We start from the raw sequence: 22,043 nt of genomic DNA on the forward strand, positions 1-22,043 counted from the left end.
TGATATTGGAAATCTTGCTAAATTGCTTCTGAAGGCAATAATAGTACATTCTGTAGCAAACGACAGAGGGTTTTTTTTTTTATTTTTTACTTGTAATCTAATTGAAATTCTCTAGTTTGACATCTTCCTTTGGGGATAGAGTTTAAAACTGTATAAGAAAGATAACTCATGCCAAAATAAGGAAGCATTCTACTTATCTGGAATGACTAGACTCTGGCTGATTAGTACTGGTTAATTGTGGTTAAAAAGGAAAAAAAAAAAAAAGAAAAGGCTGGGCGCGGTGGCTCATGCCTGTAATCCCAGCACTTCGGGAGGCCAAGACGGGAGGATCACCTGAGGTCAGGAGTCTGAGACCAGCCTGACCAACATGGAGATACCCCATCTCTACTAAAAGTACAAAATTAGCCGGGCGTGGTGGTGCATGCTTGTAGTCCCAGCTGCTCAGGAGGCTGAGGCAGGAGAATCGCTTGAACCCGGGAGGTGGAGGTTGCGATGAGTCAAGATCATGCCACTGCACTCCAGCCTGGGCAACAAGAGCGAAACTCTGTCTCAAACAAACAAACAAACAAACAGAAAAAAAAAGAAAAAAAGGTTAATTTAGGCAAAGTACAATATAGTGGAAAAATATAATACAGACATTGGATTTTAGGAGACAGAATATTCTCATTTCTACCTAGGGGAAATTTAAAAGTATTCTTTCATCACTGATCTTAATGAAATGAAAGAATTATTTCTTTCTAAGTTGTACTCTGCTACTTCGAAAAAGGATTTGCACTTCCTTGGACGGAAACGGTCCATATGTTGTGGATCATTAAATCAGAAATGACTCGCTGCTCACCACTGCATCCCCTGGGCCTGGGCCCCAGGCCTCCTATCGCCTACACGAGCAACCGATACTTGTTTCACAAATGAATGAACGAATGAACGAATGAATGAAAGACACAGGGAAACAGCGGAGCAACGGGATGAAAAGCAAACACACCAGGGGAACAGAAAGAGTTGCTGGGATAAAGCCCTCTATTGAGCTGCAAGCATCCTGACAGCTAAAGGAAACATGAAACATTAATGGAGTCCAATTATCTGCCAAAGGGGACCAGACAAAAGAGTGGCGTGAACTGTCAGAGCATGGGGAAGGCGAAGGCCCAGAATAGCTGAGATTTGAAAAATTACAAAGGATGACAATGGCTTTTTCAGTTCTGCTCCAAATAAGGACCAGGAGGGAGAGGTCTGCTGCTTGCCTAACACACTGGGGCAAAACAAAGAGAACACAGGCTCCTCAATGCCTTTTTTGTTCCTATCTTCCTTATTAAGACAAATGATCTTCAAAGTGGAAAGGAAGGAATAAGCACAATTAAAGGGAAACCACTGTCCCAGGCAGCGGGGGCAACTGTAGGGATTCGATCTACTGCTTTCAAGGCCAAGGAAAACTCAATCCCTACAGTTGAAATCTTGGTTTGAGCCACTGAACGATCGAGGAATCAAAAAGAAAGAAAATACTGGTGGACGTGGATAAGGAAGGAGGGCTAATCTAGAAGCAGAATAGTAGAGGGATGAAATGCTTAGAGGCCAGAGCCCACCAGCCTGGGTTCAAATCCCAGCTCTGCCACTCTCAAGGGCTGTGATCTGGGCAACTCCCCTACTTCTGGCTTCAGTTTCCTCAGTTTCCCTATAAATATGGAGATAATAATTGTGCCTACCTCATATGATAGGTAGATTCAATGGGTTAAAATATGAAGCATAAGTTCTTAATAGGTTAGGAACCTACTACTATAGCTGGAGAAGTCACTTAAACATGTAAGAAACAGGGATGAAGGTAAGAAATCATGACATATCTAATAAACTATACTATCATAATTTAACTGTAGGTTGCAGAATAATCACTAATGACATGTACAAATGCTATTATTTGGTGTGGCATGACTCCATTTCCATAAGGCAGAAATAAAATATGGGCATTAGTTATTTTGTGGGAAAAAGATTATAGATGATTTTTCTCCTAGCTTTTCTGCATCTCAACCCGAATAGAAGGTATTTAGTGTCTGGGGTGGGGGCAGTCACAGAAATCACAATTATCATCAACTTTGGCATCAGTGTGCAACTGGAGACCAACATTCACTACTTTTCAGGACTATGCTGAGCGTTTCAGAAAAAGAAAGTTACCCCTGGAAATAGCACAGTTTCACCATGAGAAAATGATACTAACAAAAGTTACTTCTGCACAGATACAGTTAGCCCCCCATATCCACAGATTTAACCAATTGAAGATTGAAAATATTAAGAAAAACAGAGTGTACTTGCACATGTACAGACTTTTCTCTTGTCATTATTCTCCAAATAATTCAGTGTAACAACTATTTCCACAGCATTTACATTGCATTAAGTATTATAAGTAATCTAGAGATGATTTAAAGTATAGGGGAGAAAATGTGTAGGTTATACGCAAATACTATGCCATTTTACATCAGGGCCTTGAGCATCCTTGGATTTTGGCATTTGCAGGAGGTTCCTGCAGATATCAAGGGACAACTGTGTACACAACACACACACACACACACACACACACACACACACACACACACACACACACGTATATATATAATGAATAAAATCTTCAAGATTTTTTGTGGATAACATAGTAAAAGATGAACTAGATAAGAGGACATTAGAGGAATCATGACACAATATGCTGTCTTCCTGCTTGAGTTCCTGTTCTCTCATCAATCATGCCCTCATCCAAACTGCTGCCGATATCTCATGAATGGCAAGGCACGGCAGGAAGACAGGGCGCTAGGGACTGGTTTCTACCTTTGCTTGCCTAGAGTAACCAGGACTTCCCACAAGAAGGGGAGAGGCAGGGGCTCAGGACCTTTCTGGAGCCCACAAGTCTATTAATGGCACGTGAGTTCAGGAATTCATTAAATATCTATGAAGTATGACTTCAGACCAGGCAGTATAGTAGAACCTTGTGGTATATACCAGGCAGTATATATGTCACAGTAAGAAAGACATGTGTACTGCCCTCAACAAATGTATGATCTAGGGAGAAACGGAAAAATACAATATATAAAATAATGCTCGCAACAGGCAGCTTATACATATAGGTGTGTGCAGGGTGGCTCCTCTAAATTAAAACCTGAGATGGACTTTGGCTTTGATTCCCGTTCCACCACTGAGTTAACACCTGTCTGTGACTTCTGGGCAAGTTATCAAACCTCTCAGCCTCAGTTTTCCCATCTGTAGCTCTGATGAGGAAGATAAGACATGCAGGGAGGTTCTAGCACAGGCCTCAAAGTCGTCATCAGCATCATTATTTTTGCCAATAATTATGCATGATGGGTACATGCAAACGAAGAATCTAAAGTGCAAAGTGATTCCTAACTTACCCCCAGTCAAAGAGCATTGCTGGAAGAGACCAAAAGACAGAAAAACAGCCAGCCCAAAGCCAGGCTATGTCCCTCGGCACCTAATGTTGCTAAGAATGGCTTCTTGGAGGAAAAAAAACAAAATTTTTTCTTGATCTATTTTACCTTCTCTAATAATTGGCATTCTTTTCTAATTTTGGTCTTTTCCTCTTGACAGTCTCTCCACTAAGAAATTGGTGCTTCTGAAATAGTCCATTCTCCAATCTTTTTTCTACACTTCCCCTGTTACTAGAAAGGAAAGCATTGCACCAAATACATTGCTACAAATTAAAGCTGCATGCCTATAACCAGTATTTCTGGCTTAAAGAAAACCAAGAAAAGAAGCTAAAGAAACTAAAGTCAGAAAACAGCCGTAATGGGTTGGAGAGGACCCCTGAACTCCAGAGCCTGAAAGACATTCCTCAAGTCAGGAGTTAAGTGTTTGTGTAGGATGTCTCCATCTGAGAGAATGAACTACTTACACTTCCTGGGTTATGACTCCAGCAATCAAGGAAAATGTTTTGATTCCAGCTCAGGAGGCTTCACTACAACAATCACACACACAGCCCTGTTCTCCAGACGGAACAAAGGCATGATGAATTTGTGTGCTTTGCAGGCATGGGATTGGGGCGCCCGAGGTACACACCATGCAGAGGAGACAGACACAGAAGGCAGAGAGGCTGGAAGAGCAGTCTCCACTTTCAGGCAGGACCATAGCCTGCCCTGCCCACAAGGCTAAAGCAACCACACCAGCAAGGAGAAAGGGAGACCCAAGCAGTTGCCGTCAGCAAAGAAGAGAAGCCAGCTGGAGCAACAAAGTGTCTCTGGCCAAGCAGAAGACAAAAAAAGCTGGGCAGAGACTCTGCAACGCTTCTGTTATGGAGAATAGAGGGAAGCAGGTGGGTGGGACCACTTCGTCTGTGGTCAGAAACTCTGCAATCCTGGCTCATGCCTGTAATCCCAGCACGGACAGATCACCCGAAGTAAGGAATTCAAGACCAGCCTGGCCAACATGGCAAAACCCCATTTCTACCCAAAATACAAAAATTAGCCAGGTGTCATGGCACATGTCTGTAATCTCAGCTACTTGGGAGGCTGAGGCACAAGAATTGCTTGAACCTGGGAGGTGGAGGTTGCAGTGATCCAAGATAGTGCCACTGCACTCTAGCCTGGGTGACAGAGCGAGACTCTGTCTCAAAAACAAACACACACCACCAAAAACAGAAACTCTGCAATCCATCACGAGGCCACTGATAACAATACAAGAGTAGGGGGCTAGGGTCGATTTGTGATGGGGTATTTGAGGGGACTAAGGACATGCTAAAAATGAGTTTTGGGCTCTCTGCCAAACTCTCATAGAGTGGATCTCTCAATAGAGTGAATGACCTTGAATGACTCTGGCCAATAACTTAAATTCTCAGATCCTGTCTCCACCCAAACTAGGCTAGGTGAGATCTCACAGGATGAAGAATCTGTGGTGTGTGCAGCCACTCATCCCTCACCTACCCACAGGCTGGCACTGATTACTGAAGCCTGTCCTCCTGGGGATGAGACCTCAGACTCCCCCGAGCACTGAACTCAGGGGTCTCAGAGCACCTGTTAGTAGGAAAATTCTGCAGTTTGGTGAGTACACTGTAATGGCACAATCATTCATTTCAAATTTTTAATTTATATTACTTTTTTTCCATTGTAAGAATAACCACATTATAGGTACATTGAGAAACTGCAAATAAGCCAATAACAAAAACACATTTCTCACCCCAAGAGGAATGCCATGATAGCAGATAGACTGTCAATCTCTAAAAACTTGACAATGAATGTCTTCCTTCCCTCTCTCAGCTCCTAACCTCTCTGCTATTGGGAAGCCCCCAGATCCTGAGAGCTTTAGGCTCTCTCCCTCCCCGTGCCTGGGACACACCTCTGCATCCTCCCAGGGTGCGATCCACTGGATGTGTCCCCCACCACCTGCTTAGACCATGACTTCTCCCCACTGCCTACACACTGCCTCGTCTTCAAAGGTCTGCAAATATTCTTGGGAAATAAATCAAGAAAAATACTCAGAGTGAAATAAGTCAACTTCCTCAAATTTCAAACTCATCATCTATTCATTTTCCAACTAGTGGTGCCACAAATTGCTCCAGACTGATGTATCAACATCAAAACCACACATTACTGATAACAAAACACCCTATCTCTTGACAACTGCAAAACCTTTGAGGAAGGCATTATCCTGGATCAGTAAGTTTTCTAGGGAGTGAGAGTAACACACCTTCCAGCAAGAGGACCTATTTTCATTTTCCCTCTTGTACATGTCGTACGTCATCCTCTTGGCTGCTTTCTTTCTTAAGCAGGGGGCAAAGAATATAACGCAACCTTCACTGACTTCAGTCCTCTCTCTGAGCATGATTGATGTCCACTGGGCTAATGAGGTGTAATGCTATTTGCTCCTAGGTAAATGGACTTACCCTGCTGGACTCCGTGAGTTCTAATGGCTCCTTTTGCTGGCCTCTCTCTTCCAATACTATATCGCTGCCAAAACCAACTCTTACTGAGGTGAACTTACAGGAATTTCCAGGGTCTTTTGTTCCTTCCTGTCTCCTATAGGTTTAGATAATAAACATTCAAAGTTCTGTCATTGTATTTTTAAATAAAATGAAAAATAATAGTAATTATATTTTTATTTTCATTATGAAAAATTGTTACATTTGTTCAAAATTTTTAAATGCACTATATTACAAGGTGAATAAAAATCACCCATAATCCCACCACCCAAATTAAACATCATTATATAAAACATATATTGTGCTCTTATTTTCTCTTTCTACAAAATTGGGACCATACAGTACTGTAACCTGTTTCCCTGTTTTTTTCACTCAGTAAATCTGAGCATCTTCTCAAATTACTAGATATTTAACATATTTTAAGACAGAATAATAGTCTATCATCAGTGTATGTAATGTTTATCTGATCAGTCTTGTCTTTCCCTATTTCCTTTATTCTAGGGGAATATGCTATTGATTGAATTGAAATGGATATACATGCACACACATGCACACGTCATTGAAATAAATTCCTGGAATTGATGGGTTTAAATGTATGACCTTTGCAAGGCTTTTGTTAGACAGTAGCAAACCGCCTTCCAGAATTAGACCCACTTCTTCGCACTCTCCAGCAAGAGTTACTTCTTAAAAAGGGCACACCATGGCAGACATGATATCCTGTGCTTTACAGACGCCTCTTTCCAGTTCTCACAACAACTTCACAAAGAAGGCACTGTTGTCCCATGTTATAGACAAGGAAACTGAGGCTCAGTACACAAGACAGCAGAGTTTCAAATGAAACCAGCATTCACTGGCAGCCTCTCAGGCTGTTACCCCTGCACCACAGGGCCCACTAAGCTCATGAGCCTTTGGGAGCTCTCTACAGAGTCAACTCTATCTACTTTTGTACACAGACTTCAACATCTCTTTTTCAACCCTTTGGGCATCTTTACTCAATTGTGTTCCTGGTGAGAGGCATGGCCAGGAATCTCTGCTTGGGTTATGAGCAGTAACAACAATCAGACAAAATTTGCCTAAAACTGAGAGGCCAAACTTCTAAAAATAAAACTTCACATCTCATAAATATTGTTAAGGAAAAAACTAAATATAGCATTACCCTACAATCCAGCAATTCCACTTCTAGATACATACCCCAAGGATTTGAAAGCAGGAACTCAGACCCTTGTATGTCAATGTTCACAGCAGCACTATTCCCAATAGCCACAAGGTGGATGCAACCCAAGTGTCCCTCCCTCAACAGATGATGGAAAAATAAAATGTGGTCCATCTTCACAATGAATATTATTTGGCCTTCAAAAGGAAGGAAATTCTGGCACATGCTACAACATGGATGAACCCTGAAGACATGCTGAGCGAAGCCAGTTACAAAAGGACAAATAGTGTATGGTCCCACTTACATGAGGTACTAAGAACAGGCAAATCAAGTGACAGGAAGTAGATTAGAGGTTACCAGGGACTGGGGAGAATTATTGCTTAATGGGTACAGAGTTTCTGTTTGGGGTGATAAAAGAGTTTTGGAAACAGATAAATGGTGATGGTTGCACAACACTGTTCACATGACCAATGCCACTTAATGTACACTTATACAAATGACTAAAATGGTTAATTTTGTTTTATATATTTTTAATAAAGAAAGGTTTTTTCAAAATCGTCAAAAGTAATTCCAGCTATTGCAAAACCACCCCCTTTCAAAGAAAAGTGCATCCCTCCCTGCTGTGTGCTGCTAAGAAATGTGGGATGCATTTTTAGCAACTGTCACACAAAAATAAGCTGCTTACATTAGTTAGGAACAAGGTAATAAAACAGGAGCAATAAATCCTCTTTGCCAGATAGCAGTAACAGGTCAAGGAAAGTCACAGCTAATCTTTTATTCTAAACATCAGGTTCCATGCAAGGATCCAGGCCACTCTGGATCAAACATACCATGTAAAGCTACAGCCTATGATGGCAGCATCTGATTATGCCTCGAAAATTAAGGAAGCAGGAAAGAACCGCACTGTATGTTTGTTAGATTTGGTCATAGGTCCCAAAGCATCTCGTTAAAAAGAATCCCCGAAGTTGAACCTGGTGTCAGGCACAGAGATGGGAAAGGGAAGGCACTGACTCCTGTAGGCTGTGCTGTGGGCTGAACCACCCCCACCCCACCCCAGGGAGGGAAGGAGCCTTTGTACCCAGTGCCAGGGAGCTGCAAGCCCCAGGTCCATTCTGCACAGACTCACAGGGCTGTGAACACGCCAAGAGGGAGGATGAACACTCTGCACTTGGACCCACTTAAAAGAAGGATCTGTGTCTTTCTGTTCCATCTAACAGCCCTCAGAGCACAGGCTTCCTTGATTTCCAGCTCAGTTGGTTTCCGTATTTTTCTTGTGAAATGAGTATCCAGAATTAGACACAAACACATCATGCTTTCCTTTTTTGTAAACTGCCTGCTCATGTTCTTTGCCAGTTTTCCTATGTAATTGTTTATCTTATTTTATTTATAGGATTTTTTTTACATAAACAGGATACTAATACTCTGCATATTACATGCATTTTTGTATGTACATGCAAGAAGTTACAAATTATTCTTCCAGGCTGAAGTGCGCCTTTCAGCATGTTAAATATCATCTGTAACGTCTACATAGAAATTTGTAATGGTAATACAGTCAAATTTACCATTTTCCCTTTATGGTTGTGCTAAGTCTTATTCACAAAAGTCTTTCTTAGCCTAAGAGAATAAAGATTCTCACTATTCATTAATTCTTGTCATTCAAACAAATAAAAGGCATTTTGTTCTTTCACTTTTAATTATTTAATTGGCCTGAAACCAATTATTGTGTAGAATACGCAGCAGGGTTCCATTCCTTGCCACCCCATGTGAACAGTCATGGTTCCTGTAATCTCTGTTCTGCCGCGATTTCACTGTGCTGTATTAGTTTCCATAAATGTGTGGGTCTCCTTATGGGATATCTATTCTGGTCCTTTGGTCTATTTGTCTGGCCTTGAACTAACAACATCCTTTCTTAGTTGTGATACCACATAAGAGGGATTGCTATCTGATAGTGCAAATCAATCCTCCAAACGCCTTGTTGTTTTTCAAATTTGTCTTCAAATTCTTGAGTTTCACTCTTTCTTATTAAAGTTAGGAAACATTTTTCAAGTCACATGTGACAAAACTGTTAAGAATTTGGCTGCAACTGCATTAAATTTAAAGATAAACTTGAGAAAATGTGACATCTGCACTATATTCTGTCTCCTGATCCATGATCATAGTATAGCTCTCCACTTACTCAGGTTGTTTTCATGCTCTGAAACATCCTATAATGGCCTGGTAATCTTCCTGAATATACTCCTAGATAGCTTATAATTTTTGTTAATATTATAAGTGGGATTTCTTTTTATATTACATTTCCCGATTGTTTTTTCTTGGCATACAGGAGTACTATTCCATTTTACATGTTGATCTCACATTATATCTGCTTAGAGAATTCTTGCTCATTTTAAAAGTGCTAACATATCTGTGTAAATTTTCTATTTGAATAATTATTTGCAAAAAGACACATATTTCAGTCTTCCTTTCTAATGTTTACATTTTAGTTTCTTCATTTGCTTCTTTTATTACACTGTCTAAGACCTCCAGTGACAGCAGGCACCGCTGTCTAATTCTAGATGTTCATGAACATGACTCTAACAGTTTTCCATTATGTATGATGCAATGCTGTAGGTTTTTAACAAATGAACTTTAACAAGTTAAGGAGGTTTCTTTTCAGTACTAGTTGAGTACAAATTTTGTTATTATTTGTTATGTATTATAATGAGTGAAGAGTTGTATTAAATACTCTTCTGCCAGGTGAAATGATTATTTTTTTCCCTTTAATTCTGACATATTCAGTGTGTTCACTGTTTTATGATAGTAAACCACCCCTGCACTATTATAATAAAACCAACTTCGTCATAACATTTGTTTCATTTACATTTCACTTAAGATAAGGTACTGAATTTGGTTCATTAGTGTTTTACTTAGACCTTTTGTTCTATGTTAAAATGTAAAATGGTATTATAATTTTGATTTCTTGTACTGTTTCAAAGATACACAAACATGGTATGAATCGGAGATCTCGTCCTCTGTGTAAGCTGTTGTCCTCTGTGTTTAAGAGTGTACACACTCTTAGTGTGTTTAAAAAGAGAAATTGTTGGGGCCAGGTGCGGTGGCTCACGCACGCCTGTAATCCCAACACTTTGGGAGGCCGAGGCGGGCAGATCACGAGGTCAGGAGATCGAGACCATCCTACCTAACATAGTGAAACCCTGTCTCTACTAAAAAATACCAAAAAAAATTAGCCGGGCGTGGTGGCGGGCACCTGTAGTCCCAGCTACTCGGGAGGCTGAGGCAGGAGAATGGCGTGAACCCAGGTGGCAGAGCTTGCAGTGAGCCGAGATCTCACCACTGCACTCCAGCCTGGGTGACAGAGCGAGACTCCATCTCAAAAAAAAAAAGAGAAATTGTTTCTTTCTTGAAAGTTTAATATCACTCATCTGCAAACCACTTGAGTATTTTTGAAGGTATAGTATTGATTACAATTTCTTCCAGAGCTGTTTCTCTATTACGATTTTATATTTCTTCAAGAGTCTATTTTGTTTTTACATTTTTGCAATAAATCATCTATCTCCCCCAGATTTCTATTTTTTCATTCACAGTTTTCTTGATGCTGTTTTTAAAACTTGCTAACGTGCTCTTACCATGATTTTCTTGGGCACCTTTTGCCCTCCTGAGTGTCTGTGCTACAGGTTTGCTGTTATGGTCGTTTTTACAAAAGACTGGTGTTTGATTTTGTTCCTATTGGTACTCTGTTTCAACAATTTCTGACTTTAATTTTTATAATTAATTCCTTCTACATTCCTTATTCTATTTCATTTCTGTAATTTCAATTTTTCTTTTTTTGAAGCTTAGAAAGTTAGCCTTACCACCTTTGCAGCATTGTATGACTTTCCACCTGTACTATGTTCACTTTCATTCAGTTCTAAATGATTGATATTTCCATTGCAATTTCCTCTCTAACTCATAAGTAAAATAAGAGTGGGTGTGTTTTAAAGTTTCCTCATGCATGTTTATGTGATTTGTTTTCAACTTTTTATGTTGACGTCTGATTTATTCACACTGGGTCAAAGAACAAGCCTTGCATGAAATAGATTGCTTAAAATTTAGTGCAACTTTCTATACACCGTCAACTTTTCAAAAAGTTACACAGGTTTTAGAAAAGAATCAAGAGTCTCTGTCTGTTGGGTAGAGGGAGCTATGTGTGTCTATTAACTTGAGTTTGTTAACACTATCACGAATTGACTTGGAATTACTCCTACTATCTTATTTTGTATTTTGTTTAATATCTTTTTTCTCTTCATATCTTGTTTTTTCTTCCGTTTTCTACTTGATGTTGTTTGATTGTTGTTGTGTTTTTCATATATATTCCCTTATATCTTTTTCTGCTAGGTTGGGAACTATAGATTATATGCACATTCTTTTAGTAATTACAGTCAATACTTTAGACGCACCTAATATTTTTAAATACACAATTGATTATTCATCACGTATTATTTTCCCATATGTGCCCTGTTTCCCTAGTATCCACATTCCGTCTTCCTCAAGAAGTACTTTTCATCATTCTTCTAGGCCAGGCACTGCGGCTCACACATGTAAACCAAGCACTTCCAGTGGTCGACATGGGAGGATAGCTTGAGGAGTTCGAGACAAGCCTGGGAAGCCTAGCAAGGACCTATCTACAAAATTTTTAAAACTAGCTGGGAGTAGTGGCGCACACCTGTAGTCCCAGGTACTCGGGAGGCTGAGGCTGGAGGATCACTTGAGTCTAGGAGTTCAAGGCTGCAGTGAGCTACGAGCTGCTCTCCGGCCTGGGTGAGAGAGCAAAACTTGGTCTCTTAAAAAATAAAAATAAAATAATAATCATTCTTTTAGTGAAGACTACCAGTGACACATTTTTTTCTCAATCTTTGCCTGAGAAAGCTTTATTTGGCCTTCCCTAGTCAGTGATATGTTGGCATAACATTGTAGATGGATGGTTATCTTTCCCCCTGCATCCTGCACTTGGGAGTACACTGCATTGCCTTCAGGCATTGCCCAGGGTGCCCAAGTCTTGCCTCATTTTGTCTTGTTGTGTTTCATAGTTTCTTGCCTTGTCTTACAGACATTATTCTTTCATGCATCTGTCTGAGCATTATAAACACATATTTCAAAGCCTTGGTCACACTTTTTTTTGTTGCATATAGGCTAAATTGGTAATCTCTTGGTTTTGTTAGCTATACCATATTTCTTAGTATGGGACTGCTTCATGTGCTTTTGGAATGCTGGTTTGTGGATTGTTTTGTTTTTCTTTTCCTGCCTCCCCCTCCCCACTGAGTGGTCAAGTCGGGACAGTCTGGAGCTGCTGCCTCATGGAAGACTGCAAGGTTGCAGTCTGCGTCACTGCACTGGGAGGCTGCTTGGGTTAGCTCTGGCTGCAGGGCTGCATCCACTCTGTCTGGCTACCTGGCCATGAGTTCACATGCACTACAATTCCTCCCAGGCAACGGCCCTTTTCCAGCATCTTTTGAAAAGAGGGGAGCCCCACCACAGCTCTCGGCTGGATACGGTGGGCCTGGCTCTGGCCCTGCTTCCCCAGTCACTGCCGGAGAAGGGAAAGCGCAGCCCTTTGTATTCCCTAGGACCTAGGCCAGCAGCACCCATGCCGCTTTGGGAGCCACAGCCCTGAGGGGACAGCACTATTCAATGCTCTGTGGACATGCCTGGGTCTGAGCAAGGCTGAGTCCTTTTGGCTTTCCCATTTTACATGCTATGTGTATGTAAAATGATTGAGAGGTGGCCAATGTCAAGGGTGTGCTTAAAGGTATCAACCCTCTGGTCACGGAGCAGAGGTAGGGTTCAACATAGTGATGTGTTCATCCATTCCTTTAAGCCCTGTTTCAGGTGTGGGGATACATCCAAGACTCAGTTTCAACTGCATACGGTGTAACTCCACATCAGGGAAGAGAACCAGCTCTCTTCTACACAGAATGTGCTCCACATTCTGTGCTGCAAATGTCCCTTAATTGAACTACTTTGATATCTGTAGAATATTTGAGTGTACAATTTAAAGACAAAGGATAAAAGGTAAGCCTTAAAGAGTTCTTTCAGTGTAATTTTTTCTGGTTTCCTAATTCAAGTATTAACCTAAGTTTTTATATGAGCATTAACACCAAGGCTTACATTATTTCCATTTAAATGAGATCATTTGTGAGCATACAATGTAACACGTTAAAATTTTCTTAAGCTTTGAAGTCAATACTAACAAATTCGTACCCTTTCCCCGCATCATGTCACTTCAAAGTTTTCTAAAAGATGATCCTAAAATTATGCTTGCCACAGAAAACCTTGACAGCTTTTATGAATCTTCTAACAATTGAGAAAACATTGCTTTGACCTCATGGTCAGATCCCAGCTTTTATTTTTATAGTCAACCTTTCTCATTAAGTAATTTAAGAAAATCTGAATATTCACATTCCCACCAGCTCTAGGACCTGTGATTTACTGTACTTAAACTCTCCAATAAGCCAAACAACGTGCCACGCGCACATTTCGTTCTATTTAATCCTCAGGCTCCTCATCCTACGGCAAAGCTTCCATTTATTCAATCTAATTTCCTAAGTAGTCTAATTTTCTAAAGGTAGTTCCCTTTCATTCCTTTCCCACAATGACCTCATCAGAAATTAAATATTAATAGAAGGAACAGAAAGAATCACAGAAAGGTAGAGAAAGACCAAGAGTACATACACCCAAAACCGTCTTAATTGGAAATATAAAAATGCCAAAATCAAGAGGATTCACCTTGGAGTACCCTTCAATAGGTGACATCAAGTTGCCTTTCGGCTGAAACCTAGATAACTCGTATGAAACTGATCGTGAAGTTTTGCTCACTGAAGTTTGCTAATTGAAAGGAAATACATGAAGATATCAGAACCAAGGATCTTTCTCTATTTTGGAATTCACTGTCCTTAATGAGAAAAGAAGAACCAATGTTAGAATTGTAATCTATTAGTGTCAAGAGCAACATTTTAGAATATCAGGTCTGGGCACTGCTGCAAAGCTAGAACTGGGAGTGTTCTTGTGTTTTGCTCATTCCTTACCCTGGTGATTCGCAAGTCGGTCAGACTGTGCGGGGAGTCCTGGTCCTGCCGGGTCTTGTTGACTGCGAGGTGTCTGCTCCACCTTGTCCTAAAAAAACAGGACCACAGCAGAAAGGCTGTGAGTTCACAAGAAGCATCCCACACTTTTCAACACCCAGCTTCCCCAGCATTTCCTTTCTTCCTCAATTCCTTACTTCCTTTCCACTTACTTACTTTTTCCATTTTCAATGATAGTTGTTGAAAACAGACTGCATAAGGGAAGCTAATCATGAAAAGGTGCAAGCTGTTTGGCAAAGGAGTTAAAAGTTACTCCTGTGTTTGGGCTTAAATAGCTTTCCCTGAATAGCAATTCAAAGAGAATTATTGCCAACTGCTCCATTTAGGCAGTGAATAGAAATAATTAACATTCCATGGAACACATGCATTTTCTGTAACAACTACAGGTAATCAAGTGCTGGGCGTTCTATTACCTGGGACAGAAACATCTAGAGAGTGTTTTATAAATGGTTCCCTCTACAAAATGTTAAGGAGCTCAGTGGCATTTTTTTTAGACATTAGTGTGAGAACAACACTTTCAGGCAAAACGTAAAACAGCAATATTATGATCCTAAGCCCATAATTCTAGAAACACACCTGCATGGGACCAGAAGCCAATGAAAGATACATTCAAATGTGGGGAAAGAAATATTATCAGTGACTAACTTGGGGTAGAGAGATGTCTGTTTTCTCTTATAGATTTATAAAAATCTTTGACATCTTTATGATGCATATGTACCACTATTGTAATTAGGAAGGTTTGAACTGTGCCAAAAGTATAAGATGTGCCCCAGAACTACTATTAATATTAATACATTGTCACAAGTATCATAGTTGACTTCAGCAAATTCCCTCCTATTCATGCAAAAGAGACCTTCCAGATTGCAAACTGAAGCACGTGAAACATCCAGCATGCGAGGTGCTGGCGACAGCCAACATGCACACACAGCTCCCTCTGCCAAGCGGGGCTCCCGCCACAGAGGCGGCCACTGAGGCATGGGAAGGTGAGTTACCCTCACAACCCTCATCACCCAGTGGGTCCCGGCTGTTCTGGGTCTCGAACTACAGAGTCCACACTCCTTCCCACCACTCTGCAGTGCCCAAACTGCCCAAGAAACTCAAAAGGCACATTGATTTCAACAAGGTGCCCAAGCAGCAGGCCTTGGGAATGTGACTCTTAATTTCTGCCAGAATGCTTCCCAGCAAGCGGTTTCTCTGCCCAGAGCCCTCCTTGCTCACGCATGAAATGGGATGGATGCTCACTTCTCTGCTGCGTGCACACTGACCTGGGAGCAAACAGGTTTAGGTCTGGTCAACGCTGTGCTTCACGGACCACTCACAATGGGGGGAAGCAGAGGGTAGCCCAGGGGACAGACTCCAGCAGGGTCAGCTCACCCACATCTACCACTTAGAAGGAGGATGCTTGTTCCCTGGGAGGCAAAGTTGCGTTCACACCTTCCTCCAGAATATCTGGAGAAAACAAAATAAAACGAACAAAGCCCTAAGGAAGGGAGACATTTTCACCAGCTTCTCTCTTTTTCCCCTTTCAAAAGAAATAGCTTTCTTTTCATTTTTTAATCGCAGATGTAAAACTTGCTAAGTATAAAAATTTATATTTTTGTATGCTAAAAAATGAACAAAAAATTAAAACGGAACCTCTCTTTTTATCAGAATAACAAAAACAAACACTACCATGTGCATCTGTGCAATGTTTGAATTATTTGTAGAGAACATGCATACTCTATTCGAGTCACATGGGGATTACAAATGATCCTGATAAACACTGAATCATAATTATCTTCCACATATTGTGTTTTAATATCGTTTTTGAAATTTTTCAGGCCAACAATCATCTCCATCGGCACTCTAGTGTACCCCACCAAGTAGAAGTGTAGTGTAATTCATTTCACCAATATCCTACTAATGAAAATACAGGTTGTTGGAAATGTAAGCTTTCCACTAAGAAAGAGGGGAAAGACAGTTTGGAGCACACAGTGTCTGGGAGGAAAGGGCAAGGTCCCCAAGAACCTCCGCAACAGGCGCTGAGGAGGGAGCTGTGCTCCCCTGGCTATCTGAGAGGGTGGTACCTCCCAGCCCCAGCCCCTCAAGTTCAGCCATCCCCCATCTAGTTTCTGCAATTCCATGGCCAACATTTCCCACCCAGTCTGCTCTTTGGCATCTGAAATATTTTTCCTCTTTTCTGAATTTTACAACAATCCATGTAAAGAAAATTTTTATATAAATATCTAACCTAGAGTAGACAGAAAATTAGCCTAAATCCTACAACAGTGGGATAATAGCATTCCCGTGGTCTTTGCACCTTTGTTGTACACAACTAGACACTGTTGAAGTGAGATTGTGTAAATAATTGTGTTTTCCTGTCCCTGTCTTCAACTATTTTAAAACTTCAGTAAATACCATTTTTTCATATTCTAGACTACTCTAGTAGACACTCTGTAGTTGTTTTCAACTTTCAGACAGCATAAATAATGATCAAATAAACACCTTCGAGCACAAAACTTTGTCCACATTTCTGATTATTTGCTTAGGATCCCTAGAAGTAGAAGGACTAGGCCAGAGGCCACATGCACTTTTTTAAGATTCTAGATACACACAGTCAAACTCTTCTTCACACACTCACCCTTCTACCCGGAGTGGAGGCAACCGCCTGTTTCATAACACCCAAGCCAGCCAGTGACTGTTTATTTTTCTGGAATTTTTTTCTGGCTAATTCCAGAGGTAAGCAGCGGCCCCACCCTGTGGTTTTAATATGCAGGTCTATAATGCTGAGGTTGAACATTTTTCATAAGCGAATTAGACCTTTATATTTCTTCTTTTGGGCTATCCTTTAACAGGTCAGCTAGACTAGATCCTGAGGGCACAAGGGGTTCCCAATAAAAAATGTCCATGAATGAATCACAACCCTGATACTCATCAGCTAAGGGTTTGGGGCCAGTTACCTGGATTCTCTGAGTCAATCTGCTCATCTGTTTATGATGGAAAACAAGCCAGGCTGAGCCCTGGGTGAGCACCCATCCCTGGTGGCCCGCTGGCCTCCCAACCCTCTGTCACTGAACACCGACTTGCTTCCACTTCACCCATGACGAGCTTTTTACGCAGTAGGCAAGTAAGTTCGTTCACATTTGTAGCAAATGTTTTTCCCACTTTGCATGTCTTTAAATTTAATTATACTTTTGATTCTTAAAAGTATAATCCAATGTAGTCAAGTTTATTGACCTTATCTTTTTGGCTCATCATTTAACCGTGAAAATGATTTGCAGCTTCTATCAAGAAAACTGAAAAACCTTCATTTGTGTTTTACTCTGATTTCTCTTCTGACTTGATGTATTACTCTTTCCTCTTCCTGACATTTATTTTGGAGGATAGTAAAAGGAGAGAAAATACAATGACTCCTTCCCCCCAAAAGTAGTTGATCAGTTCTACCAGGCCCACTTAGCACCCAAGCCTTCCTTTTGTCTGATTTGGGAGGTCACCCTGCTCACGTGTTATAATCTTACACACATCCAAGTGTTTCTCAGCCACCTCCTCACCGGTTCCACAGAGCTGCCCGCTCCCGGGCCGCCAATCCTACATTTTCCATTCTCACAGCCTGCCAACGTGTTTTCTCATCAGCAGAACATTTCCCCTCTTGCTTCTTTTATATGAATTCCTTAGTCATTTTCTTCCAAGCAAACATCAAAACAGTTTCAAAGTTTGCTTAAATTATTAAAACATCTCATCTGAAGTATTTACTGCTATGTATGTGAATAATTACTACATACTGCTAATACAAATGTTGCTATTGGGTTGATCCCACAAGCACTGAGAGACTACATTCAGAAGACATGCTACCCCACCTATTTCAAAGGGTGGGTGGGACCAGCCTCCAGATCACCCAGGGCCTGCACAGCCCTGCTCCAGGCCTGTCCTGCAAGGAGCCTTAAGGCCCTGCAGGTTAACAAGCCCCTTGGGTGCTTCCTGTGCACTGTGAGGTGTGAGGCCCATTCCTCTGTCAGATGACTGCTTTGCCCGAGACCTCCTCTTTTAAGTGCCAACCAGGCTCCACTGAGACATCTATTTAGAAGACAAGTAACTTGCAAACCTAATTTAAGGCAACCTTGTCTAAACAGTGTCACCAGATTTAGCAAATACAAATACAGGATGTCCAATTAAATTTGAATTTCGGATTAATAACTAATAATTTTTTGGTATAAGTATGTGGCAAATATTTCATGAGACTTACCCTTAAAATGTATTTGTAGCTTATCTGTAATTTAACTGGAGATACTATATTTTATCTTGCAAATCTATGCCTCAAACACTGTTAAAATCTGACAGGCCTGCATGACAAAGTATGGCAGTAAGAACAAAATTTCAACAAGTGGCTCATTTGTTTATGAAATTCCAAGGTCAAAACAGAAATGTACCTTCTTTAATTCAATTAGACACTTCAGACATGAAGTCTGTTGTCTTGAGAAGCCAAGAAAGATTTCATGGTATGACAAATGATGGTGATTGTAAAATAAAGCCAAAACACAAAAGGCAGCAGGGAAAAAGTTAGCCACCGTGGCACTAAAGATCATCCGGACAGAGCTGGAAGGTAAGCGGCAAATGTCTACCCACCATTCAGAGGCAAACAGTGGCGCTCTGCCAGGTGCAGGGTAATGAACACAGGGACAAGAATAAAAGGTTTATCATTGTGTTAGCTTGGTTTCCTCTCCAGGTTAGTTTTTGTTTGTCTGTGTGTCTGTTTCCCAGCCTCGCCCATTGTGGGAAGGACTGGGAAGGGAATGGGGGAGGCCCTGTGAGTCTGTTTTTTTTTTTTGGTTTTTTTTTTTTTTTTTTGAGACAGAGTCTCGCTCTGTCGCCAGGCTGGAGTGCAGTGGCGTGATCTCGGCTCACTGCAATCTCCACCTCCTGGGTTCAAGCAATTCCCCTGCCTCAGCCTCCCGAGTAGCTGGGACTACCGGCACGCACCACCACACCTGGCTAATTTTTTGTATTTTAGTAGAGATGCGGTTTCACTATGTTGGCCAGGATGGTCTTGATCTCCTGACCTCGTGATCCGTCTGCCTTGGCCTCCCAAAGTGCTGGGATTACAGGCGTGAGCCACAGTACCCAGCTGTGAGTCCGCTTTTTACTCAGAGCCCTTAATCACTATGCTCTCTACCTCTAGGGGAAGGTGAAAGGATGGGAGAGGGCAGCCAAGCTCCTTAATTAAAGTCCCACAGGTCACTTCACTAATGCTGAACTTTCCCAAATCCACATGCTTTAGAAAAACTTGCCAAAGTCAGAACAAGCCCATCCAGCAAGATCAGGGCAGAAACACCACCTTCATAAAGATGAACACGAGAAGCCCTCCCTCTCCTGGGGTGACCCAGTCCCAGGCCCTGTGCTGAGCCATCTCCTGTAACAGAGCCCTCCAGTGGGTGAGGAGAATGGTTTCTGTCTGCTCCTCCATCCTGTGCCAGGCAGTGAGTCTGCCTGAGCTGCATCGACCAACAGCTGGTCCTCTGGCCCCCAGTGGTGGGCGGCCGATGGAGCCAGGCCAGGCAGGAACATGGCCCGGGAGGCCAGCTGGGCTGTTCCTTCCATAAGCCACGTTTTGGGGGTTGCACAAATGCCCCCTGGCCTCACTCCCTCTCCTTGCTGGCCTCAGGCTGGGACCCACAACTCAGCTGCTTTCTCCAGACCCCTCCATTAAACTCTTTTTTTTTTTTGCTCCCCACCCCCACCCCGCGCCCTCCGGAGGGTGCCTGCTGCAGACTGCTGAGACCCTGGCTAACAGAGGCAGGTGGCTTAACTTCCCTCACTCTGCGGATGAAGGGCTGGAGGTTTCAAAGAGTACACATAAAAAGTGACTCGTGGGAGGAAGAAAATGGTGAGCTGTGCTGTGGACTGTGGGCATGCCTGTTAGGGTACCAGGTGGCCTGGTGTGGCTGGTCCTCACCTTGGAGAACATGGTAGAAATGCAGGCTCCCAGGCCCCAGCCAGAGCTGCTAAGTCAGGCCCATGATGGGGGACCCAGGTGTCTATGTGTGAACTGCCCTTCCTAATGTAATGTGGCTCATACCTCCATGGCACTCTACGAGCCACAACCCAGCTGGTTTTCCTTGACTCCAAAGTGACTGCTGTATGCCTCTCACAGCACTCGGCCCTGGATGCTCACTATGTAGAATGTTCTCTACCCCATCCACCATGCACAACCCATCAACCCATCCTCAAGGCTCGTCCCTTTGGCACTTTCTCTGACAACCCCAACGAAAAGTCTACCTCCTCGCACCTTACCCAGCAACCCTGCTTTAATTACAAGCAGGAAGTAACAAGGGTGAATGGATTGGTGCCCACCCTCTCCCCAGAAACGGGCCTCCTTGACTCATCCTCACAACCCCAGCACATGGCCCAGCCTCACCCCAAGATCTGGGGCAGGGAAGCCTCTGCTTCTCTGTGAGGATAGAGGGACAAGAATGCTCCACCACCCACCTTTCAAAGCCCAGGCTTCACCAAAAAGCATCACAAGGTAGCCTGGGCACAAAACAGCAAGGAAGCAGCCCCTACCACCAGTCATTGGCGTTCCGTTTCAACTAGAGCATCAAATGCACTCTTGCCTCTGCTGGGTACCAACTAAACACTACAAGATGCACAAGAGGAACCAGCCCCAGAGAACCAGGGTATGTTGTTCATTGGGCGATTCAGGCAGTTTTCTTATCTAAAACTGCAACACACGGATGGAGGGGCAGCGGGAAAACTGGATGAGAGGAGTGCCATCATCAGTGCGGCGGGCACTGCAGGTGACAAATGGAAGGACTGCACAGCAGGCTGGACACTGGCTCAGATCCCAGGCCCCCACATGCTGGTTAGTCTTGGGACTCAGGGCAACTGCCTCACCTTCGGGGTATCTCCACACCTTCCTGAGGCAGAACGACCACTTCGTAGGTCACTTCTGAGGTTCAAATTAAAATAACATAAATAAAGGGCTTGCCCAGCAACTAAAGGTACTGAGTGTTCGGTAGACAGCGGGCACTGACCTTACTACGGAACAGAGGGCCGGCAGCTTGCATAGGAGGTCTCTCTCTCCCTCTCTCTACAGTGGGTATCACGTGGCTGTGTCCTCAGCCTGCCCTGTGCACAATATTTTCAGAACCTGGAGAACGGCACAGAAGGCACACTTAATAACTCCACTAAGGTAAACAAAGACCAATGCCACAGAGAGCAGAATGACAGGGATTCAAAATGTCTTCCACCTGGGAGAATGCCCGATCATAACCTACAAGCTTAACAGGGATCAACTTTAAACATTACAGGTATGCAAAAACAGCCAACCAAATTAAAAAACAAAAAAAGCAACAGATGAGAACAGTGGATGAGAACTGCTCCTGAGGGTGCAGTTAAAAGGGGCTCTCCCAGCCCTCCCCCACCCCCTGAAACCCTCTCCTGCAGCTACCCTCAGATTTTTGGTGCAAAGGAGAAGACGCAATCCTACACGACCCACCATCCGGGTCCCAGAGCTCCCTGGGGCCTTCCTGCAGGCAGTTTCCCAAACCCCTCCTGCCCAGTCAGGGACATCAGCTGAGACGGGTGGGGCACATTGCTGGAGTCCACCCAAGGGCGCTGAGTCTGCAGATGAACATGTGAACTGCAACAGGGATGGGGTTTGTCATTTCACACAGGATGCACTTAAAGAAGTAAAATGTTTCAAACCGCAAGTCTATTAAGCTATTGCAGCCGAGTGAAGAGTGACTACCTGTGTCACCTGCATTTTGAAAGCGGAGGCATCACCCAGCTCATCAGTTCCCTTCCAATGCCTGATACCCTCTCTACCAACTGCACATATGCCTGCTCTAGAACTCTGAACACACACAAGCCGTCAGATACAGTGTAGTTACAGATT

The 22,043-nt window shown here is 42.6% G+C and overlaps 1 protein-coding gene across 20 annotated transcripts in view; it reads right to left on the reverse strand.

The window, feature by feature from the left end:
* Positions 1 to 22,043, reverse strand: part of GRB10 (growth factor receptor bound protein 10) — a 203,055-nt gene that overhangs the window by 99,783 nt on the left and 81,229 nt on the right. For 11 of the 20 annotated variants that reach the window (XM_008962875.6, XM_034964094.3, XM_055115954.2 and 8 more), the window contains one exon: positions 14,117 to 14,204. In XM_008962875.6, the coding sequence (XP_008961123.1) occupies positions 14,117 to 14,204 (88 nt within the window). Of the gene's footprint in view, positions 1 to 5,866; positions 6,000 to 14,116; positions 14,205 to 15,438; positions 15,623 to 21,180; positions 21,297 to 22,043 lie in introns of all 20 variants that reach the window. The other 9 variants (XM_034964099.3, XM_055115951.2, XM_055115950.2 and 6 more) reach the window with 4 other exon arrangements.

This window comes from Pan paniscus, chromosome 6, assembly GCF_029289425.2.
Source record: "Pan paniscus chromosome 6, NHGRI_mPanPan1-v2.0_pri, whole genome shotgun sequence".
Taxonomy (NCBI): Eukaryota; Metazoa; Chordata; class Mammalia; order Primates; family Hominidae; genus Pan; species Pan paniscus.